General features: G+C 55.5%; 1 protein-coding gene across 1 annotated transcript in view; it reads left to right on the forward strand.

Moving 5' to 3' along the window:
- The window catches only part of DCHS1 (dachsous cadherin-related 1), a gene marked incomplete at both ends in the record, with an annotated part of 41,538 nt that extends 24,087 nt beyond the window's left edge, over positions 1-17,451 (forward strand). The window contains 14 exons of the mRNA XM_084305877.1: positions 2,711-2,807; positions 2,987-3,144; positions 5,888-6,722; positions 7,038-7,277; positions 7,748-7,873; positions 8,177-8,386; positions 8,981-9,844; positions 10,237-10,350; positions 10,848-11,059; positions 11,242-11,396; positions 12,682-12,812; positions 13,296-13,582; positions 14,477-14,615; positions 14,837-17,451. Of these exons, the coding sequence (XP_084162003.1) occupies positions 2,711-2,807; positions 2,987-3,144; positions 5,888-6,722; positions 7,038-7,277; positions 7,748-7,873; positions 8,177-8,386; positions 8,981-9,844; positions 10,237-10,350; positions 10,848-11,059; positions 11,242-11,396; positions 12,682-12,812; positions 13,296-13,582; positions 14,477-14,615; positions 14,837-17,451 (6,183 nt within the window). The remainder of the gene's footprint in view (positions 1-2,710; positions 2,808-2,986; positions 3,145-5,887; positions 6,723-7,037; positions 7,278-7,747; positions 7,874-8,176; positions 8,387-8,980; positions 9,845-10,236; positions 10,351-10,847; positions 11,060-11,241; positions 11,397-12,681; positions 12,813-13,295; positions 13,583-14,476; positions 14,616-14,836) is intronic.
- Between the last annotated feature and the right edge of the window lie 6,235 nt (positions 17,452-23,686).

A 23,686-nucleotide genomic window follows, 5' to 3' on the forward strand; every position in this document is an offset into this window, starting at 1 on the left:
TGTCCTGTCATCGGGTGTCACCAAGAAGAGCCTGGCTCCATCCTCTTGACACTCACCCTTTACATATTTATAAACATTAATAAGGTCACTCCTGTGTCCTCTTCTCCAAGCTAAAGAGACCCAGCCTTTCCTCGTAAGGAAGATGCTCCACTCCCTTAATCATCCTTGTGGCTCTGTGCTGGACTCTCTCAAGCAGTTATATGTATTATAGTCATTTCATTGAATAAGCAGTAGTGCTATAAAAGGCTCAGAAAAGAGTGTTAATGTGATCTCTAGTAGATAATGGCTTCCATGCAGAGAGAAAATACTTGAACATTCTTTGGCATGACAGATACTGCAGGAATATGACAGAGGTGTACATTGAGCGGCACAGAGCGAGTCATGGGGAAATTAGAGGTTGCACTTTTCACAATACAAAAACTAGGCAGCTTCAGGAAATGACCGGGCAGCAGGTTTAAAATAAACAAAGGCAGTACTTTTTCATGCAGAACATAATTAAAATGTGAAATCATTGCCAAAAGTTGCATGGGTTCAAAATTAGATGAATTCATGGAAAGAAAAAAATCCAGCAAAGGCTGTTGAACAAAAATATGATCTGTGGCTCAGGAAGTGACTTAGACACAGACTGGTGGAAGCTGGGAAGGTTTCACAGGAGAATTATTCCATACGTACCCTACTTCTTGCATCTTCTCTATCCACTGCCAGCCACTGTTTGAGTTGTGCCTCTAGTTGAGACAGTTTTCTTTGGACCAGGTTGGTATTTGCAACAGCCGTCTTGGAGGGTGGACATCTGACCTGGACAAGCCTGCCTGGTGGTAATTTTACTAAGGTGGAGGTTTTTGCAGAGGCAGAACCACTTCTATTGCTATTTATTTCTCTGTTTGTGCACCTGAAATGTCATTTGTAATGGAGCCTGTGTGGATGCTGCTTTTTTAACTCACCCACTGAGTCACTGCTTTCCTCAAGTGGAGTTTGATTTCTGGTGGAAGGGCAGTGTGACCATGTGCATGAAGTTGGAGCCCCTTGTATCTTCGAAGGTGATTATGAACAGTATGGGGGCAAGCCCTGTCCCAACTTGTTACAGAGAAGGGCTTGGAAGGGGCCTCCTAAGCATGGCCCTGCTCAGAGGTGTCCACATAGATAGTCCTTTTCATAAACAGCTGAGCTATATTTAGAAGGTCCTTTGCCTCCACCACTGCTGTAAAATGCTGTTCCAGATTCCTTGATCTGGTAGTTAGAAACCATCTCTTAATTTCCAGCCTAAACTAATTTCTGACCACTTTATACTCATTTGTTCTTGTGCCAATATTGTGTTTTTGCTTAAATAGCTCCTCTCTCTCCTTGGAATTTCCCTCCCCTTTCCTCTATGTTTACAGAGTGCAGTCACATCACTGTTTGGCCCAGCTAAACAAGTCCAGCTCCTCTGGTTGTTGTCCCCCTCCGCCCCCGCTCCCCTTCTGTGAGCGCCACCAGCGTGGTGCCAGCAGCTTGTGCAACAACATTAACACTTGCCTCCTCTCAAAAGCTTGCAGACTCTTTCCTTGGACTCTTTCTTGGATTGCATTTGTCCTGTGTATGCATGCATTGAAGCGGTACCACACAGAGATCAGAGAGCACAGCTGGGTCTGTGAGGATGATTTGTGCTGTAGGATGTGAATTTGGTCTGTGACAGCATCATATTGGTGAGAAAGAGATCAGAGAATCTGTGCCAAGTGGGCTGCCTGTTCTACTGTTGAGGTGTTTATGGGTGCAAATAGTCACCACTGGAGGAGAGACGGGTCTGCCAGCAGGTGTGGGTTGTTTGCTGAGGGTACCCCTAACACTGATGGATGGTGAGGGGCAGTAATGGGGATGTGTCTATTTCCATAACTATCCACGAAAGGAGTGAGTATCCACTAAAGGAGCCTGTGCTCTTAGTCATATGGTCTGAATTTTTGGGGGTTAGACCTGCATGGTGCCAGGAGTTGGACTTTATGATCCTTACAGGTCCCTTCCAACTTGGGATATTCTGTGATTCTATGATTCTAGGAGTTTCCATGCAATGCTGTTAACGTGTGGCCCCTGTCAGGAAGCATAGAGTGTAGTGTTAGCTGAGGATGTGCATAATTCATGCCTTATAGGTACTGTGACGCACTGACACAGAATGGTAGTCTTAAGTGCCTGCAGACAGCCAGTCAGTAGTGCTAACTAGAAGAAAAGGAGAGAAGGGAAAAGCCCTAGGAGTCGGAGTGTTTGGATGCAGGAAGAACTGCCTGATGCATTTCCATTGATCATGAACTGCCCTGGGCTGGCTGGTGGGAATTAAGGGGACCCTTTCCATCGCCAGTGTGAGTGGCCTCTGCACTAGTCAGAGCTTGAACATTTCTATTCCCCTCCAAAGGGGTCAAATGGGCATAGAGGGGGTTTTCTTTGCTGCAGAGGCCTTGGGTGTAACTTTGGTGGTGTCCCTCCATCACCCTGCAGCTCACTGCTGCAACATGTGCCAAGGCTGCTGAGCTGCGTTAAGCTGGGCGGCACAGGGGGATGGCAGGGCAGGACCTCTGTCTGTCTGCTTGGCTGCAAACTTCCCATGTTGTGCAGACTCAGGTCTTGGATGGGGGGCTGTGCCCTGGGCAAGGTGCAGGATGGGTGTAGGAAGACACAGATGCTGTGCTTGGGGTCGGTGGGAATGGCTCTGTGACACTCAGCTGCTCTCTGGGCTGTGCTGCAGGTGTTGGAAGAGAAGCCGTCGGGACTTCTTGTTGCCTCCCTCCAGGCCAAGGACCCTGACGAGGGTGAGAATGGGACCATCACCTACTCACTAATAGGTAGGAGCTGCTGACCTGGCTACCTGTCACTGTTCTCTGTCGTGCAGCCATGACCCTTGTGGGCAGATGGGTGACCACTGCCCCAGCCCTGTCAGGCCACAGTCCTTCCTCCATCCCAGCATGTTCTCTGCCCCTCCCTCCTCTGCCTCTCCCTGCAGCATTTCACCTTCTCTCTGCAGGAGCCTGGGCAGAGCGCTTCACACTGCATGTGGCCACTGGAGAGCTGCGGACTGCCACAGTGCTACGCCGGTCTGACCGTGCTGAGTATATCTTCACTGTGACAGCCAGTGACCGGGGCACGGTGCCCCGCAGTACCTCGGCCATCATCCGCATTCAGGTATCCAGCACCCCAGCTGCTCTCGTCCCTGTACCATCCACCCCTTGCTCATCTCTTGGAGGACACCATTCTGCTACTTGGCAGCCTTCCTCCATACCCTTCTTGCCCTCCACCACCTTCATCCCAGGGCACCCTCTGCCCTTGCTCAACTGTTGCTCCAGCCCCACCATAGTGGTGGAGAACACGGGATGGGAAGAGACTAGCTGCCACTCATTCATAAATGCTCTCATTCGTAAAGTGGTCAGCATCAGCATTAGTAGTAAACATTTTTCTTCTGCAGACTGGGACAGCCATCCCAGTCCTACACATGTTGTTGCAGAGACAACCTTAGAAGTCCCCTGCCCAGAGGCATTAATTCTTCCCAGCATCTACTGAAAACATTTCTCTTGATGTACAGGAATTTCTTCATGTATGCATAGCTTTTGCACTCACCGTCTGGCGTGTTGGCTCAGATAGCTGAGTCCTTTCTCTGTTGTTAGTAATGAATTTAATTTTACAGCAGAGACTCTGTTTCCCCCCCCCCAGTCAATGCACTTTCACAGTACACCATTTCACATCCTGTCCCCATTGTTGCAGTTCCCATGGTCACTTGACTCTCTTCGTTTGATGTTCTGTTCTTTCTCTGTACTGGCAGTGCCCTCTAACTCTGTCAGCAAACCTTTAACGTACACAGCTTTCTTTTATTATTATATTAAATTAGATCTACTGTGTTTCCTTTGTGTTTGAGGAGAGAAGTACTGTGTTAGCCTGGCACATCTGCCTTTAGCCATTCTGCAATACATTTTAAAACTATTTCCTTTTTATGCCATGTCTAACTGTTCTTGTTTTTCAAGTTCCTTGGCCTTCAAAGTGCTGAGACCAGGCTGACACGCTTTTTGTCCCTGAAGTGCTAGTTTGCATGCCCATAATGTAGCTATTTGCTTGGCAGTCACTAGTTCTGATACTCCTCTGAGTTGACAGTTTTGCTGGACTTCATTTTTCCCCAACTCCTTGACAAGAATGCACTGAGTTCTTCAACATGTTTTCCCTTCAGATGACACAATTACTTTCTCTCACTCCCATCCACAGGTGTACATCATCCCTGAATTAACTTCACAATCTTTAATAAAAGCAGTAATAGTATTTATTTAGCTTCAGATCACACTATGTTGTCTTTCTTCTCTGCACCTCTCATCTGAATGAGCATTACTTCTCTTCTTGCCCACTCTTGCTTATGTTTTGCAGAATTGTTTCTGGTGGCATCTGTTTCTATTACAGTGTCTAACCCAGTCACAGAATCACAGCGCGGCTGAGGCTGGAGGTATCTGGTCCAACCCCCGCCTGCTCCAGCAGGGCCACCCAGAGCCACTTGCCAACAACCACATCCAGGTGGCTTTAGAAGACCTCCATGGATGGAGACTCCACCGCCTCCCTTGGCAGCCTCTTCCATTGTCTAACCACCTTTTCAGTGACGATTTTTTTCTTTAAAAAATCTAGTATTAGTATTAATCTAGTAATTTAATTAATTTAAATAATTTAAATAATTTAATTACTCTAGTATTAGTATTAATCTAGTATTATTATCTAATCTAAACCTACACTGGTGCAACTTGAGGTCATTTCCTATTTCCTGTTGCTTGTTACTTGGGGGAAGAGATTGACCCCCCACACTACAACCTCCTTTGAGGTAGTTGTAGAGAGCGGTAAGGTTTCCTCTGAGCCTCCTCTTCTCTAGGCTAAATAACCCCAGTTCCCTCAGCCATTCCTCATAAGATTTGTTCTCTAGATCCTTCGCTACCTTCGTTGCCTTTCTTTGGACATGCTCCAGCACCCTAATGTCTTTCTTGTAGTGACGGGCCCCAAGCTGAACTCAATGTGGCCTCACCAGAGCTGAATACAGAGGGACAATCACTTCCCTAGTCCTGCTGGCCACATTATTTCTGATACAAGCCAGGATGTCATTGGCCTTCTTGGCCACCTGAGCACACTGCTGACTCATGTTGAGTCTGCTATCAACCGATACCCCCAGGTTCCTTTCTGACAGGCAGCTTTTCTCCAGCCTTCCTCAAGCCTGTAGCATTGCATGGGTTTTTTGTGACCCATAGGGTGGTAGGACCCAGCACTTAACCTTGTTGAACTTCATACAGTTGTCTTCGCCTCATCAATCCAGACTATCCAGATCCTGCTGTAAAGCTTTCCTGCCCATGAGCAGATCAACACTCCTGCCCAACTCTGTGTCACCTGCAAACTTACTGAAGGTACACTTACTCCCCTTGTCCAGATCATTGACAAAGTTATTAAAAAGAACTGGCCCTAATACTGAGCCAAGATGGATGCAACTTGTGACCAGCCTCCAACTGGAGGGTAGACAACATTCACAGCCTTGTGCCCAGTGCCTGCTCTCTCATCACTGGGTGCCACAGAAAAGAGCCTGGCTCCATCTTCCATACACCCTCTCTTCAGATATTTGTATACATTGATATACCTGAGCCTTCTCTGCTCATTCAGCAGCTCTGTCTGTCCTTACTTATTCTAGTTCCTCCGGTGAAGCTTGTCTTTCATCCTGTCAAACCTGTGCTCCTTCTCAGCATGTTTTTCAGGTTGTTACTCATCTGTTAGGCCACAAGACCTGTGACCTTGCCTTCATACACCTGCACTCCTCAGGCCCCATGTCCACTGGCTCCCCAAGAGCCCCCCTCCCCACCCTGCCTCCCCAACATGCAAGATCCTGGTATGCACCCCTGACTGCTGCCTCTCCTCTCAGGTGCTGCCATCCTCCCGTGTGCTGCCCCGGCCCGATGCCACCGTGCTGACACTGCACCCTCTCGAGGGGGTCAAGCCAGGGTCTGTGATCGGCTCAGTGGCACCCCCAGATGCCCCTGCACGAGGACAGCTGACCTACACAGTGGTAGGAGGTGGTGGGGATGGCACCTTTGTTGTTGACAGTGTGACAGGGGAGATCTACGCTGCCCAGGAGCTGGATTATGAAGCCGGGGCACGGCACATGCTTCAGGTGAGTGCTGAGGACACACAGCATGGCTATCCTTCCAGCCGACTGGTGCTGGTACAGATCCATGTGCAGGACTGCAATGACCAGGCACCCACCTTCCCTGAAGACCCCATCACCATTGTGGTGCCCGAGAACGTGCAGGCTGGTTCGTCCATCTTCACCTTCCAGGCGCTGGATGGGGATGGCGTGGGCCCCAACAGCCAGGTGCGCTATGCCCTGCTGCGCCAGGAGCCCCCTGGGGCCCCGTTCCAACTTGACAGCCGATCGGGACTGCTGACCCTTCGCCAGGGCCTTGACCGGGAGGCTGCTGCCTCCTTCCTCTTGGTGGTGGAGGCCACAGACCAGGCACGCAATGTCAGTCAGCGCCGCTCGGCAGCTGTGACGGCCCGTGTGTTTGTGACTGACGAGAATGACAATGCACCCGTGTTTCTGTCACCTGCTGCTGTCAGCGTCATGGAGGATCAGCCAACTGGGTTCGTGGCTCTGCACGTGGTGGCCCAGGACAACGATTTGGGAGAGAATGGGCGAGTGAGCTACTCGTTACGAGCAGGCAACAGTGATGGCCGCTTCCACCTTAACCCCAGCACTGGTGAGGGCCTGGGAGGATGCAGGGTGGGCAGCAGAAACACTGGGAATGTGGGGGCTGAGGAGGGTGCAGGCACATGTGGGGATGTAGCATGGTGCACAGAAGGAGAGTGTGGGCTGGGGATTACTGATCACCTGGAGGTAAGAAGGACTTACAGGGTGTGGACAGCCCCAAGCATAGCACCTGGCTGGCGTGACCCTGCTGTCTCTCAAGACCCTGGCTCACCCCAGTGCCTGCAGCCTTGTGACACCTCTGTCCAGGGAGTGGTTGGCCCTGATGGCATGCAGTCCCAGATCATCCCTCTTCCCCTGTCTGCAGGTGCGCTCTCTGTTGTGCGGGCACTGAACCGGGAGGAGGTGGTGCAGCACAACCTGACTGTGGTGGCCACAGACCATGGCTTCCCACGCCGCTCAGCCACACAGCTACTCTCTGTGCTGGTTCTGGATGTCAACGATGAGGCTCCCAGTTTTGAGAAGCCTGAGTATGAAGCACACATCATGGAGAACCTGCCAGCTGGCAGCCCTGTACTGCAGGTGCTGGCCACAGACCGGGACCTGGGTGAGGATGCAGGGCAAGAGTGAGCTGCCCAGTTTGGTCAGGAGCCCTTCTTGGGATGCAACTTGCAGGACAAGGTGCACTCTGCTCCCTCCCATCTGGTTTGGAGAGCCTGGGTGTCCATGGAGGGAGGAACCATCACCTGGCCTGGTAAAGAGGGATGGGATGGACCCTGGGAAAATCTGAGAATGAGAACAGAGATTGATTCCCTTTACTTCACAAGTCAATGGGCTTTGTTCCTTGGAGGTTCCTTATCCCATTTTCCCTTCCACAAGCTGGGCTGGGCTGGGACCTCCCTCCACCACACATCTCTGCCCACACCTTTACTTGGCAGGCAGTGAGAGCATCCTCCTCCACAGTCTGTCTGCCCCCTGGATGGGAAGGCTGGGAGGAAGGAGGTGCGGGGCTGGGAGCCAAGTGAGAGGTTCTTGGCATTTCTGCTGGGCTGCCCTCAAATGTACTCCTCCCTGCAGGTGCCAATGGGCAGGTGACCTATGGGGTTCTCTCTGGGGGACCATTCTCCATCCACCCACAGACGGGGCTTATTGTCACTACACATGCCCTGGACCGTGAGGAGCAGGAGCAGCATGTGCTGATGGGTATGGCTGTGCTAGTGCATGAGAGGGAGCAGCAGACATGGCAGGGTGGGTTATAGGGAGCACAGAGAAGACAGATGAGTGCTCCTCACTGCTGGGGAAGGGTGGTGTTGCGAGGCGGGCAGGCCATGGGAAGTGATGAGGGATTGCAGAGCATGCAGGGTTGTTGGGTGGTTTGAGCATGTAGGAATGCCAGTGATCCCATGCCTGGCTCCCCTGTAATTGTCTGTGACTTGCATGTGACAGCCTTGGTAGTAGCTCCCAGTTAGCAGGGTACTCTGCAGCACTCTTGCTGTGTTCCTGCAGTCTATGCACGGGATGGTGGCCTGCCCCCCAACCTCTCCAAGGCAACTGTGCGGATAACAGTAGGGGATGAGAATGACCACACACCACACCTAGAGAGTGAATCCTGGTCTGTGGAGGTCCCTGAGAACCAAAGCTGCGTAGCACTCTACACCCTGCGGGCCACCGATCCTGATGGAGGCGAGAATGGGCGCTTGGAGTACCGTGTGGCAGGTGAGGAGCATAGGGACAGAGAGAGCTCTGTAGTTTTGTTCTTGGTGGTTGGTAGCAGCTGTTCACCCAGGCTTGCTAGGAGCTCTTGGAAGCATCACCTGTGGCAATTCCCGTTCCACATCAGCTCTCTCCTGCTCCAGACCATATGTTGCTACTGCTTCCTCTCAACCCTCTAGTTTCACTGCCCCCGGTAAATGTGCACAGGCCACATTGCCTCATTCCCCAGGCTCTCTCTGGTTCCTCAGGCTCAAATTAGTTCCACACCTCTCTTACCTGCTCTGGCCTGTTGAATTTACAGCTTGTTAAGTGAGATGTCTTTGTTGTTACACCAGGCATTATCTGTGGCAACAGCACTGCTCTGTGAGCTGGTGGATCCAGTTCTTACACATACACACACACGGCTGGACCAAGCAGGTTCAGTCCCACTTAAGTCCCACTAGGGACTTACAAAGAACAGTTCACTCTACCCTCTCTGGCAGGCCACACTGGGATGGACTTCATGCTGTCCCTCCACGCAGCATAAGTTAGGTCCCTCCTTGTGCCAACCTCAGGTTACAGTAACGCTGTCTTGCTGTTCCCTGTCTTCTTTTCCAGATGGAGACCCTGGGCAAGATTTCATCCTAGACCCTGTCTCAGGTGTCCTCTCCACTGCACGTGCTCTTGACAGGGAGCAAGTTGCTTTCTACACCCTCACAGTGGTGGTGCAAGACCATGGTACCCCTCCACGCAGTGCCACCATGTCAGTCAACGTGCGGGTGTTGGACCTAAATGACAATGCACCTGTTTTTGCTCAGGCCAGTTATGTGGTGGAGGTGCCAGAGGACTTGCCTGTTGGTGCCCTGGTTCTGCAGCTGGAAGCTGAGGACCCTGATGAGGGCACCAATGGGCAGGTTACCTACTATCTGGGCAATGAGTCACTGGGCATGTTCCAAGTAGAACCACAGAGCGGGCGCATCAGAAGTGTCCAGGCACTGGACCGGGAGCGCCACGCCAGTTACAGCTTCCTTGCCAAGGCTGTGGACTCAGCACCATGGGAACCCAAGAGTGCAGCTGTGCGGGTCACTGTCACAGTGCGGGATGTCAATGACCATGCTCCTGCCTTCCTGCACAGCCCGCTGACTGTCAACTTGTCTCGCCACACATCACTCAAGCAGGTTGTGGCCACCATGAGGGCAGAGGACAGGGATGCAGGTGCCAACGCCTCCATCCTGTATCGCCTTGCCACCCCCAACTCTGCATTCGCAATCAACTCCTACACAGGGGATATTCAGCTGCTGCAGCCCCTGGGCTCACTCAGCCAGCGCCAGCGGACTCTCTTCATCCTGGCCACAGATTTGGGGCAACCAGCGCTTTCCTCTACTGGCGTGGTGGTGATCCATTTGCAGGAAGAGCCCTACCGAGGGCTGCGCTTTCCCCGGAGCACCAGTGAAGTGGCCCTGCCAGAAAATGCTGCCCCAGGTATCAGCTGAGCAGAGTGCCCGGCACAGACTGGGATGAAATGGGAGAAGATGGGGAGGAAGAGGGATATTTAGACTGGGGAGCACTGCAGGGTTTTTGGAAGTCATCGTGCTTTGTGTATATCCAGGGGACAGCAGGGCCTAACTGGTGCCCAGGGTATTGAGGGTGGTAATCCTGTGGGTCACAGGTGCACAGATGCTCCTGGAAGGTCTGCAGGGTTCAGTGAGACCATAGAAGGGCTGCAGACAGGCCCTAGAAGTCCTGACTCTCACCTCCTTTGGCAACAGTATCCTCAGGCGGGGCCATGTTCCTCTAGTACAGCATGTGCCCCTGACCTCTGGCACCTGCCCTGAGACTCTGCTGCCCCTTCAACATTGTTCCCTCCCTTACAGGTACTGCTGTCGCTAGCATCCAAGCTGTGCACACAGGGGGCTCTTCCGGGCGCATCACATACAGCATCATCAGTGGCAACGAAAAGAATGCTTTCCTTATCCAGCCCAATTCAGGTACAGCAGCAGGACCACTTGGGGAAGCAGCAAGGGAAGGTCACTTGTGCTCTGCCAGTGCCTGCTCAGCTATCACAAGTCTCAGAGCCCTCCAAAGGCACAGGAACATAGTCTACACCTCTACCAGTAAATTTAATGGTATTAGGATTTGGACATAGACGCTATCCCATCATTGTCCAGAGGTTGCAAATGCAGCTCTTAGCACAATTTTGGTCCCTGCTAACTGGATCTTTCCCCAAAAAATTTGCAGGCCCAGTTCAGAAGTTAGCAGAGGGCAGTGTTCAGGATTTATCACCAGGGTAGCTCACCAGGGCTGATGAGAAGGCTTGAGATTTGGAGAGGGCTCAGAAGAGCTCAGTATACTACTTCTCTCTATTTGAGAGTGGATGGATGGGCAGAGGGATGGATTGAGTGTAAGGGAACAAAAGAGAAGATGGGGACTGGGTGTGCTGGTTCCTCACTCACCCCCTCTCCCCCTGACCCTGCTGTTTCCCCAGGTGCCATCTCAGTTCAGGACTCCAGCAGCCTGGATTTCGAGGCCAGCCCCCGGCTGCGCCTTGTGGTCCAGGCAGAGACAGCAGCTTCCTTCAGCTTTATGGCCATAAACCTTAACCTGCAAGATGTGAATGACAATTTGCCACGCTTCCAGCTGCAGAACTATGTGGCATTCATCTGGGAATCACAGGGCTATGACTCCCCAGTCATCCAGGTAGCACTGGGGGCACAAACAGGGACATCTGAGCCCCTGGCTGCCCCTGCCAGGGTGAGGAGGTGGGGGGCTGTGCCATAGGCCCGTGGCTGGCACCTATAAATCTGTAGGTCTGGCCTTGGAGGTCTGTAGTTTGTAGGGCTCCACAACTGCACTGCTGAATCTCTGCTGTGGCTTTGCAGGTCCTGGCAGATGATCTGGATCAAGGAGTGAATGGGCAGGTGACTTATGCTATTAACCAGTCCCTGCCAATGACAGGCTTGTACCACATCGATCCTCAGACCGGCACTATCACTACTGCTGCCATCCTGGACAGGGAGATCTGGTCACAGACCCGGTGAGTAGGGCCGGAACAACTTGTACTGTAGGTATGAGAGGGGCATAGGAGCAGCATCCCCAAGGCTGCAGAGGATAGTCTGTTACTTGGTGCCACCCAAAGCCATTGCCAAACAACAGCAGGAACTCAGACTTAGTAGTAGCATGTGTAGCAAATGGCACTGAGGGCATGGCAGATAGTCATGAGATGAGCCTGCGCTCTGTTCAGCCTGGATTTCACAAATCTGAAAAGGTTGTGAAGGGGGCAGTGGACTCTTCAGTAGCTGCATCCATTCTCTTTCCTGCCTGCTTAATCCAGACCGTATCTGTTCAGTCCCTTCCCATTCCCACACATTGCACCCTCCTGCTCTGCCACATGCCCTCCAGAAGCTATCTCAGCCCTCTTGCAAGTCCCTCTGCATTCAGCCCAAGTCCTCTAGGTCCCTCACCGCATGTGCACATTCTTGACATCCCACAGTCAGCCTAACCACAACCATGTAAGGTGATGACAAACTCTACAAACCATGAATTTAAACCTCCCCCTACCTTTTTACACATGCATGGTTCAGATACAAGGAACAAGGAACAACTTTGTCCAACTCACCAAGGCTATGTTCCTGCTGTCATATGTATGTTTCAAATCTCTCTTCACTCTTCCAAGGCACGTGGAGGCCTAGGGGATTCGTTCCATTCACATACACATCACTGCTACATGCAAACAGAGGCTCCATGTATTCCCCAGCTCCCAAATATGCTCCAAATGCTGTCACCTGTCTCCTTGCATGCCTCAACACACTCTGCCCACATCTTTTCTCACCAACATTCCAGATTCCTGCCCCTTGCACATGCTATGCTATGCAAAAATATAATACGTGAAAAATGCTATGGATGCATCCACTGTAACCCCCTTGCAAAAGCCCCCAACCATGCATGTGCACATGACAGGGCTGTGCATGCTCCAGACTCTTGTGCCCACATCCCTGCCTGCTCATATGTTCCAAGTGCTGGGCACAAATCCACTGCCCTCCAAACACAAACCCCAAATGTACATCCATCTGCTGCCCCATATTCCGTATGGGCCCACATCCACTGACCCACGTGTACTCCAGATGCTCTGCACATATCCATTGCCCCATATACTCCAGATGCTGTACGTAGTTCTACTACCATGTGTACACACTCCAACCCTGCACACATGTGCAGTGCCGCCTTGCACCATGTTCCAGATGCTGTGCATGCACGTACTGTCCCTCACACATATGGCCACATTTGTGAACCTTGTGCCGTGCCCTTGTGCTTTTCCACAGTTTGGTGGTAACAGCAATGGACAGAGGGACACCTCCTCTTGTGGGCTCAGCAACACTGACCGTTGTGGTGATGGACATCAATGACAATAGCCCCACCATCCCATTTCCTTGGGAGGTGCGGGTCCCAGAAAGTAAGTGCAGCTCAGCCCCATAGGTCAGTGTGTCCAGCAGTGGCAGGAGCTGAAGCATGATAAACACCTGTGGGTGGGGGAGAGGCCCCAGAGAGGCTTGCTCATTCCCTTGATGAGGGATGGCTTGTGCTGACCCGCTGGCTGAGCTTCCCCAAGCCCTTCGCCACTGCCCTGTTTGTCATGTCCTGGAGCTGGGGGTTGTATGGCTGTCTGTGATGCAGCAGCTGTGTCCTGATGGAACCAGCTGAACCCGCAACTTCTCCTTGGTCTCTGCCCACTTCATGGGGGCTCTGGCTGCATGAGTGGCCTGCTGGCTCTCTGCCCTTGGTACACCTGCCCAGTCCTCCTGCCTGGTTCCCAAGACCTGCTCCTTGACCACTAGGACGTCTCCCTTATCCCCAGTGCTCAGGCTGGTTCCCCCACGTGAGCTGGGTTCTCTTCTGAGGAGATGGGGCTGCTTGCTCATGCCTTGCCTCTCCTCAGACACACTGCTAGGCACCCAGATAGCACAGCTGACAGGGAACGATGTGGACTCGGGCCCCACACTCTCCTACACCCTCGTGCTGGATGGTGATGCTCTGGGCACATTCAGTGTGCTGCGGTATGGGGGACGCATTGCCCTTACGGGGCCACTGGACTACGAGCAACGCAGCCACTACACCCTTACCCTGCGTGCCTCTGACACCCGCCATGAGACCGAGGCCAACCTCACCGTTGTCGTGGAGGATGTGAATGACAACGCACCGTCTTTCAGCCAGGGCTTCTACCAGGTACTGTACACACACGCACCTGAACACGCACGTGCTGGCTCCCCTGCATAAGCCCCTGTGCTGCTCCTGCACACTGCCTGGCTCACCTGGGCTTAGGAGGCACAGAGATCCCCTCAAGGATGGGTCTGAGCCCATCCCGGCCCTTCTCCTCCTGAGCCTCTATCCACATCCTGACACACCTCCTGCTGTCACTGCAGTGTGAACAGGAAGCTAAAACCAGGCACACGGCACTGGGATCAGCAGCTGCAGGCCTGCACAGCTGCATGCAGATGGTACATGCCAGAATAAGTAGGAGCAGCAGGAAGGCCAAGATTGGTGGGAGATGGGTCACAGGCTGACGTGTTTCTGGTGAGGCCTGGCCAGAGGCCCCATAGGGAGGTAAATGGACAAAAGCTGACCAGTACCATGTGATGTATCTCTGGAGCAGAGATGCAAGAAGTTAGGAAGACACAGAAATGCTTGAAGGTTGGGAGAGCAGACCAGTGGAAGACTGCCTGTTTGTACATGTTGTTTGGCACAAGAGGATGAGAGGTGTTTTGCGTTGAGTAAAATACCTTTTATAGAAAAAAAAATAAATATAAAAAATAATATCATCTAATACGTTTTTCAGCATAGCAGAGGATGGTAGAGAAAAGGATGAATAACTGGATGCTGAAGTTTCTCAGAAGTCACACTTACAATGCTAGGTGTCATGCATATGGGACAGGTGACCTCAAGTGTGTGGCCCTGGTACAGAGGTGGGAAGGCCCTGGTCAGCGAGGAAGTGAGCTACTTTGGCCATGGCTGCCCTGGCCAGCCCAGACCTTCTCCCAGCTTTGCTGGCCAGATCCAGTCAAGCAGGAACAGATGCCCACAGAGGGACACGATTTTGACTGGGGCTTTCTTCTTTTCCAGGTGACGTTGCCAGAGCACACACCTGCAGGCAGCATCCTTCTCACTGTGAGTGCCACTGACCCAGACTCTGGCAGCAACGGGGATGTCACCTTCCACCTGGCTGTGCCCAGCCCTGACATCGCCATCGACCCCAGCAATGGTGTGTGGGGCTAACTGCTACATAGGGTTCATGCTGTAGATTGATCCAACAGTGCATGCAGAGGGAGGGGCCCCCATGCTGGCCCCTCATTACGGCTGGGGTAGTCAGAGAGGCAGACATAGTGGTGGCAGCCATCAAGGCACACCACCACAGCATCCCAGAACACCATGCCCACCTCCCTGCTGGCTCCCCATGCTGACTCTGGCTTTGTGCCCTCACAGGGACCCTGTTCACCATTCGGCGGGTGGAATTTGATGCCAGTCAGCCTACCCTGGACCTGGTGGTGGAGGCCCGTGACCATGGTTCTCCCAGCCTTTCATCTTGGGCCACTGTGCAGCTGCAGGTGCTTGACGTGAATGACTACAGCCCCAGTTTCCAGGTGCCATGCTACAATGCCAGTGTCCCTGAGGACTTGCGCCCGGGAACCACTGTGCTGACACTGGAGGCAGGTGATGCCGATCTCTCACGGGAGAACGCTGGCTTTGACTACACCATTGTCAGTGGCAATGGTGGCAATGCCTTCCAGGTGGAGAGCCGTGTGGCCTGGGCAGGAGGACACCTCCGCACACAGGGTGCCTTGGTGCTTGTGGAGCCCTTGGACTTTGAGGCCATCCCAGTCTACAACCTCACTGTGGCAGCCTCAGACCGGGGCCTGCCACAGCGCAGTGCTACAGTGCCTGTGCTCATCACTGTGCAGGATGTCAATGACAACCCACCCGTGTTTGCCCGAGCTGAGTACCGCACAGCAGTGAGTGAGAATGTGCTCCCTGGCACAGAGCTGCTGCGGGTGATGGCCCATGATGCTGACTCAGGGCCCCACGGCCACGTTCACTACACCATCAGCTCAGGTGACCAGCATGGGCTCTTCCAGCTTCATGAGAGTACAGGGGCCCTGTGCCTGGCACAGCCTCTTGACCGTGAGGCTCAGTCACTGCATGCCCTCGTGGTACAGGCTACAGATGAGCCAGGCGGCCACTTTGCACTGGTACCTGTAGCCATTGAGGTGAAGGATGTCAATGACAACAAACCATACTTCCCAGTGGAGATGCTGAGTGCCAGCATGCGGGAGAACCTGCCTCCTGGCACATTGGTCACCACCCTGCGTGCCATCGATGCAGACACTGGCGTCTTTGGGGAGCTTCGGTATGCAGTGCTGGAGCAGCCAGTTGGGGAGCCTGGTGTGGCAGAGGGCCGGGATGCCTTCGCCATCAACAGCAGCTCTGGGGAGCTGCGCTCACGTCTTACTTTTGACTACGAACGAGCTAAAGCCTTCCAACTCCTAGTCAGGGCCACCGATGCTGGCAATGCTTCTGCCACGGTGACTGTGCGGGTACTGGTGACTGGGGAGGATGAATATGATCCCATCTTCCTGAGCCCTTCCTTCAGCTTTGAGGTCCCTGAGGGTGCCCGCAAAGGGCAGAGCATTGGGCGAGTGCTGGCAACAGACGAAGACGAGGGGGCTGATGGAGTTGTGCTGTACTCCCTCACAAAGCCATCACCGTACTTTGCCATCAACCAAACCACAGGCACCATCTACCTGCGCATGGACAGCCAGCCCCAGGCTGGGGCTGGGCGCGCCAAGAGGGAGCCGCGTGAGATGAGTGTGGAGGTGCAGGCACGCAGCCCCCTGCCTGCCTCCCGCTCAGCCTCTGCACAGGTCACCATTGACATCACACACACGTCCTTCGGCCTGGCTCCGGACCTCAACCTGCTGCTGGTGGCTGTGGCTGCCTCCCTGGGGGTTGTGGTGGTGCTGGCTGCTGTGGCCATCGTGCTGGCACTGGTCCGCTCCCGTCACCGCCGGGGCCACGAGAAGCCAGAGGGGGACAGGCCACTGGCCCGCGTGCAGAGCGGCTCCCTGCAGAAGCTGGGCCGCGAGGAACCGGCGCTTCCTGGGGGTGAGCACATTTACCATCAGGCCCTGCCAGGGTATGGGGGTGAGCCAGCAGGGCCCTACACACGAGGTGGCTCACTAGACCCCTCGCACTCCAGTGGCAGAGGTTCTGCTGAGGCTGCTGAAGATGACGAGATTCGGATGATCAACGAGTACCCACGTGTGGCCAGCATCACGGCCTCTATGCAGGAGCATATCTCTGCCCGTGGCCCTGACTCTGGCATCCAGCAAGATGCCGACCAGCTCTCCGACATCTCCTGTGAGCCGGCCGCCCTGGAGAGCACCCAGTGGTTCAAGAGCAAGAAGGGCTCCGGGCTGCTGCTGCCGGGACCACCCCCGCAGCTGTACCGTGAGGATGGGGGAGGCAGCGCCTTCCTCGGTGTGCGCTGCGGCCTCAGTGTGTCCTCCCAGCCCCAGGACTATGCCTTCCCAGAGGATGGCAAGCCCTCTGTGGAGGGCTCGCTCACTGCCATCGTGGCCAGCGATGAGGAGCTCCGAGGCAGCTACAACTGGGATTACCTGCTGAACTGGTGCCCCCAGTTCCAGCCGTTGGCCAGCGTCTTCACAGAGATCGCACGCCTTAAGGATGAGAGCTCCCTGCGCAAGCCCTTTCCAACCAAGCCCAAGGCAGAGCCCAAGCCCCGCATTGATCCCCCACCCCTCATCACCTCAGTAGCCCACCCAGGTGCCAAGTCTGTGCCCCCCAAGCCACCAGCAGGCAGGACCTTCCCACACCCATCCTCCCTGCGCCGCTCACCCATCAGCCACGAGGGCTCCATCTCGTCCTCTGCCATGTCGCCCAGCTTCTCCCCCTCGCTGTCCCCACTGGCTGCCCGCTCCCCCGTGGTCTCGCCCTTTGGCATCTCACAGGGGCCCTCAGCCTCTGCCATCAGTGCCGAGCACTCACTGGAGCCCCCTGAGGAGGCCGAGCTCAGGATTTAGACCTGGGCCCGTGGACTCCGCCACCCCACCCTGCAGCCATGGGGCCAGGAGCAGGGCCAAGCCCAGGGCCACTCTGCATGGGTGCTGATCCTGCTCTCCCAGCACCTTGCCTGGCCCGGAGCCCCCATGAGCTGCAGGTTCCCATGTCTTTTGGGACTGCCGGCTCCTGTGACTCCCTGTGGTCTGGCAGATTCAGTGCTAGTTTTGATGCCCTATGGACTGCTGATCCTAGTACCAGCACCCCAGGGCATGGTTTCTTGTACTGCTCATGGTGTCTCAGATCGGCGCCTGGCACGCTGGTGCTTCGTGGTACTCTGTGCTCTGAGAGGGGCCGGGAGCAGATGGGTGCTCCCTGCCCTGCTGGGCCAGGGCACTGCAGACTGCAGACCCTGTTCTTGCCTGGCTGCTTGCCCAAGCCATGCAGCACCCTGGGTGCAGTAGGAGGCTGGCCCATCCCTGCTGGCCCCATCTCTGTGGGAGCTTATGGGGCCGGGGAGGAATGCTCCCTGGACAGGGATGCACTGCTTGGACAGCACAGCCCCAGCTGCCTGCTGGTCTGCCCATGCTGCCTGTGGGAATGGGGATGGCTGAACTTTGCTTGCTGATAATATGGGGAAACACATCCCAGGCCAAGCTGTAGGGGGAGAAGGCATCAACCACTGTCTGCTTGCCTATCCATGGCTGATGGGGGGGAAAGGGGATCCTTTCAGGTCCCTCAAGCCCTTCCACCTGCCCCCACTGCATTTGCCTCTTGTAAGGGCTCTCCCTCCCAGAATTGCTGGAGGACACTGCTCCTCAGGGGCTGGCTGGGAGGCTGGGTGCCCTACACAGCACAGAGAGGCTACTCCCAGGCCCAACTGCCTCTCTGAGCTGTGGGCTGGCTGAAGCATCAGGCACAGACACTGGGCAGGCTGTGGCAGGGCTGGCAAGAGCATCAGCTGGCCCCAGGATGACAAGCCCCCCAGGAAAGGCACCGATGTGGCCGCTCAGGGACTCAAGTCAGTGACCACCTCTCGCTCTGTCTGCCCCAGGCCTGGTGGGCAGCATGCAGCTGCAAGGAAGCAGGGGTGGGGGGGTACCCTGAAAAACCACATGGCCTGAGGCTGGCTTGGTGGCAAACAGCACGTTGTCTTGCAGCCACAGTATGGGATACGGGGTGGCAGGCCTCCCCCAGGGCCCTGCAGTGCAACCTGCTCACCAGGACAGGCTGGGCCACCAGGAACACCTCCAGAATGTGGGTGGTTGCCAGAATCCCCAGCCCTCTGTGCAGGGGCTGCTCTGCACCAATCCTTCATGTTGTGTTGTGATCATGGGGGAGAGCCACATTTCCTTGGGGCTGGTCCCCATCCACACACCAGCACTGCTTGCAGCTGGCATCAGCTCATGCCAGGGCCAGCCCCAGCCCCAGTGCTCACCCACAGCCCACAAGGCATTGCATGGCCCCGCACCTTGGGAATGCAGTCCTTGTGCCAGCCACTATGGCCCTGGATGCTCAGGATCACTGTGACCCACACACACGTGGTACAGGATGCAGGGTGAGGCTTGGGAGCAGGACATTCGGGGCACCATGGCAGCCCCAGCTACACAGTCAGCCTGGGAGGACACCCAGACATCTGAGAAGGGGGTCGGGGGCTGTTTATTGTATTTGGGAATTCCCTTCCTATCACACTTCTCCTACACCCGCTCTGTAGCCTCAGTCCAAAGCCTGTCAGCACCATAGCTGCATCCCATCTGTCATCCCAGCCCCAAATGTTTTATCACAGCAGCCACAAACAACCATTTTTGCCCACTGCCCCTTTCCCACTCAGAACCTCCTGTGACTGCAGCCACATGTCCACCAGTGTCTCAGCTCCAACCTCCCCCACACGCCATGGGTCCCAGCCCAGCCCATGCAATGGGTGCCCCACACCCGGCACTGTGCTGCCCATGCAAGTGCGTGCTCAGTGCTGGCAGCCCCAGGAGCTGCCCTGGACAACAACAGGGCTGGGATCTGCAGCAGCAGTGGTGGCACCAGGGCCATGCCTTGGGCCCGTGAGGGAGACAGGATGGCTCTGGGAGAGGAGGACAGTTCTTGCCTCACGTGGCATGTGGAAAGCCTAAAGAGGCACCCCCAAGGAGCCACATGTGCTGTGAGCCTTGCATTGGGCTAGGATGGCCAAGCAGCCCTGCTCCCCTCTGCACGTTCAGGATGTGGGGTGTAGACGGGTCACCCCCTGCACGCCATGTTAGAGGGTCAGACACACGGCCCCTCTTTTGTCTGGGGGGATACAGCCACGTGCTGCTGAGCCCAGCCAGGAGCCAAGCCTCCAGTTATTTATTTTTACACATTGTACTACGATTCCTGTTTTCTACTTTGTTTGTACCTTTTGTATCGTGTCTCGCTGAGCTGCATGTATTGGGCGCTGCTCGTCGGCCTGCACACTGGGCCGCTCCAGCACAGCCTGGACCCAAGTGCCAACTTCTCAAAGAAATGCCTTAATAAACCACACTTGTTTGTACAGAGCTAGACATTGTCACTGCTGCTCTGGGCTTGTGCTGTGCTGGCACTTACGGCCTTGTGGTTGCTGGCGTGGCCAGTGGGTGGAGGACAGACCTGTGGCACTCAGGGGCTCAGCACATGGCTCAGCTGCTGGCAACATGCTGGGGGTTGGGGGCAGCCAGGGGGACCTGCACCCTGCACTTGGCCCTGGGCAGCAGCTTGGGTGGCAGAGCTGGGGCTACCTGGGGCATGGGGGCTGCACAGAGGCCACTCTGTGCCCTTGGGGCAGACAGCACAAGGAGCCCTGCTGCCCAGCCACAGCTGCCTGCCTCCTGGCCTCTGCAATTTGTCAAGCCAGCACAGGAGGTGCAGCAATTTTAGGCTTTAGTGCAGCAGAGGACATTGAGAGCCTGATCACAAACTGTAGGCCTGGCCCAGGTGCTAGCTGCTGCAGCAGTGTGTGCGGTGCCTGCGCCTGTCACTGCATTGCCACACAAACAGCCCCAGCTTGGCTGCTGCCCAGGCCAAGCCACCAGCACCCATATGCATCACTGCATCTTGCAAGTTCCTTCCTTTAGCAGCTGCCAAGCCCAGCAGGTGAGGCTGCACCACACCATACATCCAGGTCGAACCAGTGGTGAGGCTGAGCATGCCTCCCCTACAGCCACACAGCCCAGTGCTGGTGTGCAAGTGGACACAAGCAGAGGGGCACACAGGACCGTGCAGACACACTCACATGCTGACAGCACTGCAGCTTCATCCTGCTCCCCTTTCTGGCTGACAAAGTCTGTCATCGGGAATGCACGTGTATGAGGTGAGTTCCCCTGGCAGCCAGGCTCAGACACCCAGTCTGCCCAGCAGCTGCCCCCAGTTGCTAGCACCCCAACATACGATCCCCTGAGGCACAGCTCCACTCCTGCTTTTGGTATTGCCCCCAGCTCAGGAGCTCTCATTTGAATCTGCTCATCTGCAGTTCCCTGACACAGACACACACAGACACCCCGAGGGGCTCAGCTGAGCCCAGACTCTGCACTCTCTCTGGCAGTAGGCTGGGAACCCCCTGGTCCTTCTGACAGCCTCCCTGCTGTGGGCTTGCCCCTAGGTACACACACCTCGGCTCCCAGGCCACTCCAGCTGCTCACTGCCCAGTCTGTTTTGACACCCGTTAGCGAGGACAGGGGCTGACACCCCTGCATCTCCCACTCAGCTGCTGGCACCACAGGCCCTGGGACCTGTGATGTGACTGCAGCTACTGACACTTGGACTCCATGGACACACCTGCACACAGAATAGGGTCCCCAAGAAAAATACTTTGCCGTGGAGTTAAAGAAGATGGGACAGGCTCTGCAGTCACCTGATGCAGCGCATGGCCAGACACGTGCTGACTAATCCATTTACGTGCAACCATCAACTTTTATATCCTTTTCCCTCTTTTTCCACTTTTGTTCTTCTCCAAGCTGCCTCAATCCCTCTCTTTCCTCACCTCTGCTACACATCCCATAAGTCTTGTGCAACCCTAAAATGCTCTGCATTCTGCCTCTCACAACATGCTCTGTGTACCAGGCAGTGTCCCCAAAACCTGTAGCTGCTCAGGGCAGCTACTCCTGCTCCTGTTTTGATGGGCGCCACCCTCAGCCCTGGGGTGACTGCTGCTGTGACAGCCTTGGGTGGAGCTGGGCACAGGGATCCCCTTCTCTGACTGGGTTATTGGGGTTCCCCTGCCTGCCACTGCTTCTCGGTGCTGCTTTGTCACATAACCTAGCACCTCCATCTCCCTGACTGGTATAACTGCCGTGCTGGGCATGCTCACTGCTCTGTGGCTGAGACCAAGGGGGTCCCTGTGAGCAGGGAGTGCCGTGATGTTACTGCTCTCTAGCATTTTCCAACCGCAGGTATCCCTGACAGTCTGGAGACGAGGGCACCCTTGATTCCATCCACAGGAGGAGCACCCACGGTGCACCAGGATGGGTGTGCCCAGGACACCCTAGCAGCTTTGCTGGCTGCTCCAGTGCTCCCATCCCCTGCTTGCTGCAGACCAGCTAGTCAGACTAACAGCTTGTCAGAGTAATTAGCTCTGTCAGAGCACCCTAATCTTTGCAGGCCAGACAGATCCAGGAAATAATCTCCTGCAAATCTCATCCCACTTACAGCCCTACCCAAAGCTGTAAGCAGCTGGACAGCTGGGTGGGCTGCCGCACTCTGGCAGCGCCTCCCAGTGCCCCAGGCCCTTAGCCAACATGCGTGCGTCAAGGCTGCGCAGCAGCGAGTCCCTTCTCTGTGGCTGCAGCTGCTGGTCAGGTCCATGCAGACTGAGACAGCCAGGAGCCAGCCCAGGGTGCTGGGCCACCCCTGGATGAGGGGCAGGGTGGGACAGGATGGGGGCCAGCACATGCCGTGGCTGTGTGCCTGTGTGTGGGACGAGGAAGTGGCTGGGGCTGCATAGCTGGGAGCCGCTGGGCATGGCCTGGGCACAGGGACCACGCTCTGCCTGCAGCCACCCACCCCGCTGCTGCCCACACCTCCCTGCACACCTTGAGCACTCGCAGGGTGCTGGTAAGGGATGGTAAGCAGAGCCACCTCCAGCTGGGAGACCCTTACACGTGAGGACAGGCAACTCCCAGCCCTGGCAGACAGCTGCCCCTGCGTGGTTCAGGAGCCTTCCTGTGGCACAGTGGAAAGTTCATCCTAACAGGGCTGCGGGACAGGGCTCAGCTGAGACGTTCCCCCTGAGCCCTCCCTGCTGCGCTGGGCCCTGCGTCCACTGTCAGCTGCACCCACCATGCCCAGTTCCTTCCTGTGTTTCCTGGACGCTGTCTCCCGCAGCTCCCCCATTCGTCCCCCCAGCCCCGCAGGGCGCAACTGCACAGCTTCAGGCGGGCAACCAGCTCCAGCTGCTGCAAACCACACAGCGCCGCATGCATGGAAACTCTGAGTGGCCCACATATGCTTCCAATTGCAGGGACCAGAAGTGCCCTAGGGCTCTGCACACACACTCACGCTATGGGCAACACCCAAGCAGGACTGCTGGAGTCCCGCAGGAAACGGGGACGGAACTGGGGATTCCTGGAGGACATGAGACTGGCCTCACGGTGGCAGGGGAAGCACCCTGAAGGCCTGACAGGGAGCTTGGGTGGGCCTGAGGAACACGGGCTGAGGTCCCAGATTCAAAGAGATGCCAAGTGCTGCTCTACGAACAGAAAAGATGCTGCTCAAGCCCCACTGGACCTCCTGGCTGCCTTACTTCACCCAAAGGGAGTGGGGCCAAAGTCAGCAGCAGGCACTGCCTGCCTGAGCATGTGGCATCTTCACGTCCCTGCTGCACAGATGGTGCAGGTGAAAAAGCACTGCCTGCACAGCAGGTCTGAAGGCAGGAAGGAGAACAGAACTGCTACAGCTCATGACACTACCGCGGCAGAACACCTCTGGCCTCTGCCCAGTAGCTGCTGCTCTGGACAGTCACAGTGCGGCTCTGGTGTGGGAGAGATGGCAGCCTGGGCCAGGCAGGTGGTTTTCCCATTGTCACTCTTTCTGGCTTGGACTCTGCTCTGCAGAAACAGAAAAGCAACTGGGAACCGCTGGAGCCATGGCACGCAGCATGTCTGTACATGTGGCCAGCACGGGGACAAGGACTTGGAAAGCTGGCCTGGTCAGATGGGGTCACAGCACCCCCTTCCTCGCCGGCCGTCTCCGAGACAGCCCCTCCTGGGCTGCTTTAGGGCTCACAAGCAGGGTAACAAACTCCACGGCACCATTTCC

The sequence above is a fragment of the Netta rufina genome, assembly GCF_964035555.1.
Source record: "Netta rufina genome assembly, chromosome: 1".
In the NCBI taxonomy this organism is placed as follows: domain Eukaryota; kingdom Metazoa; phylum Chordata; class Aves; order Anseriformes; family Anatidae; genus Netta; species Netta rufina.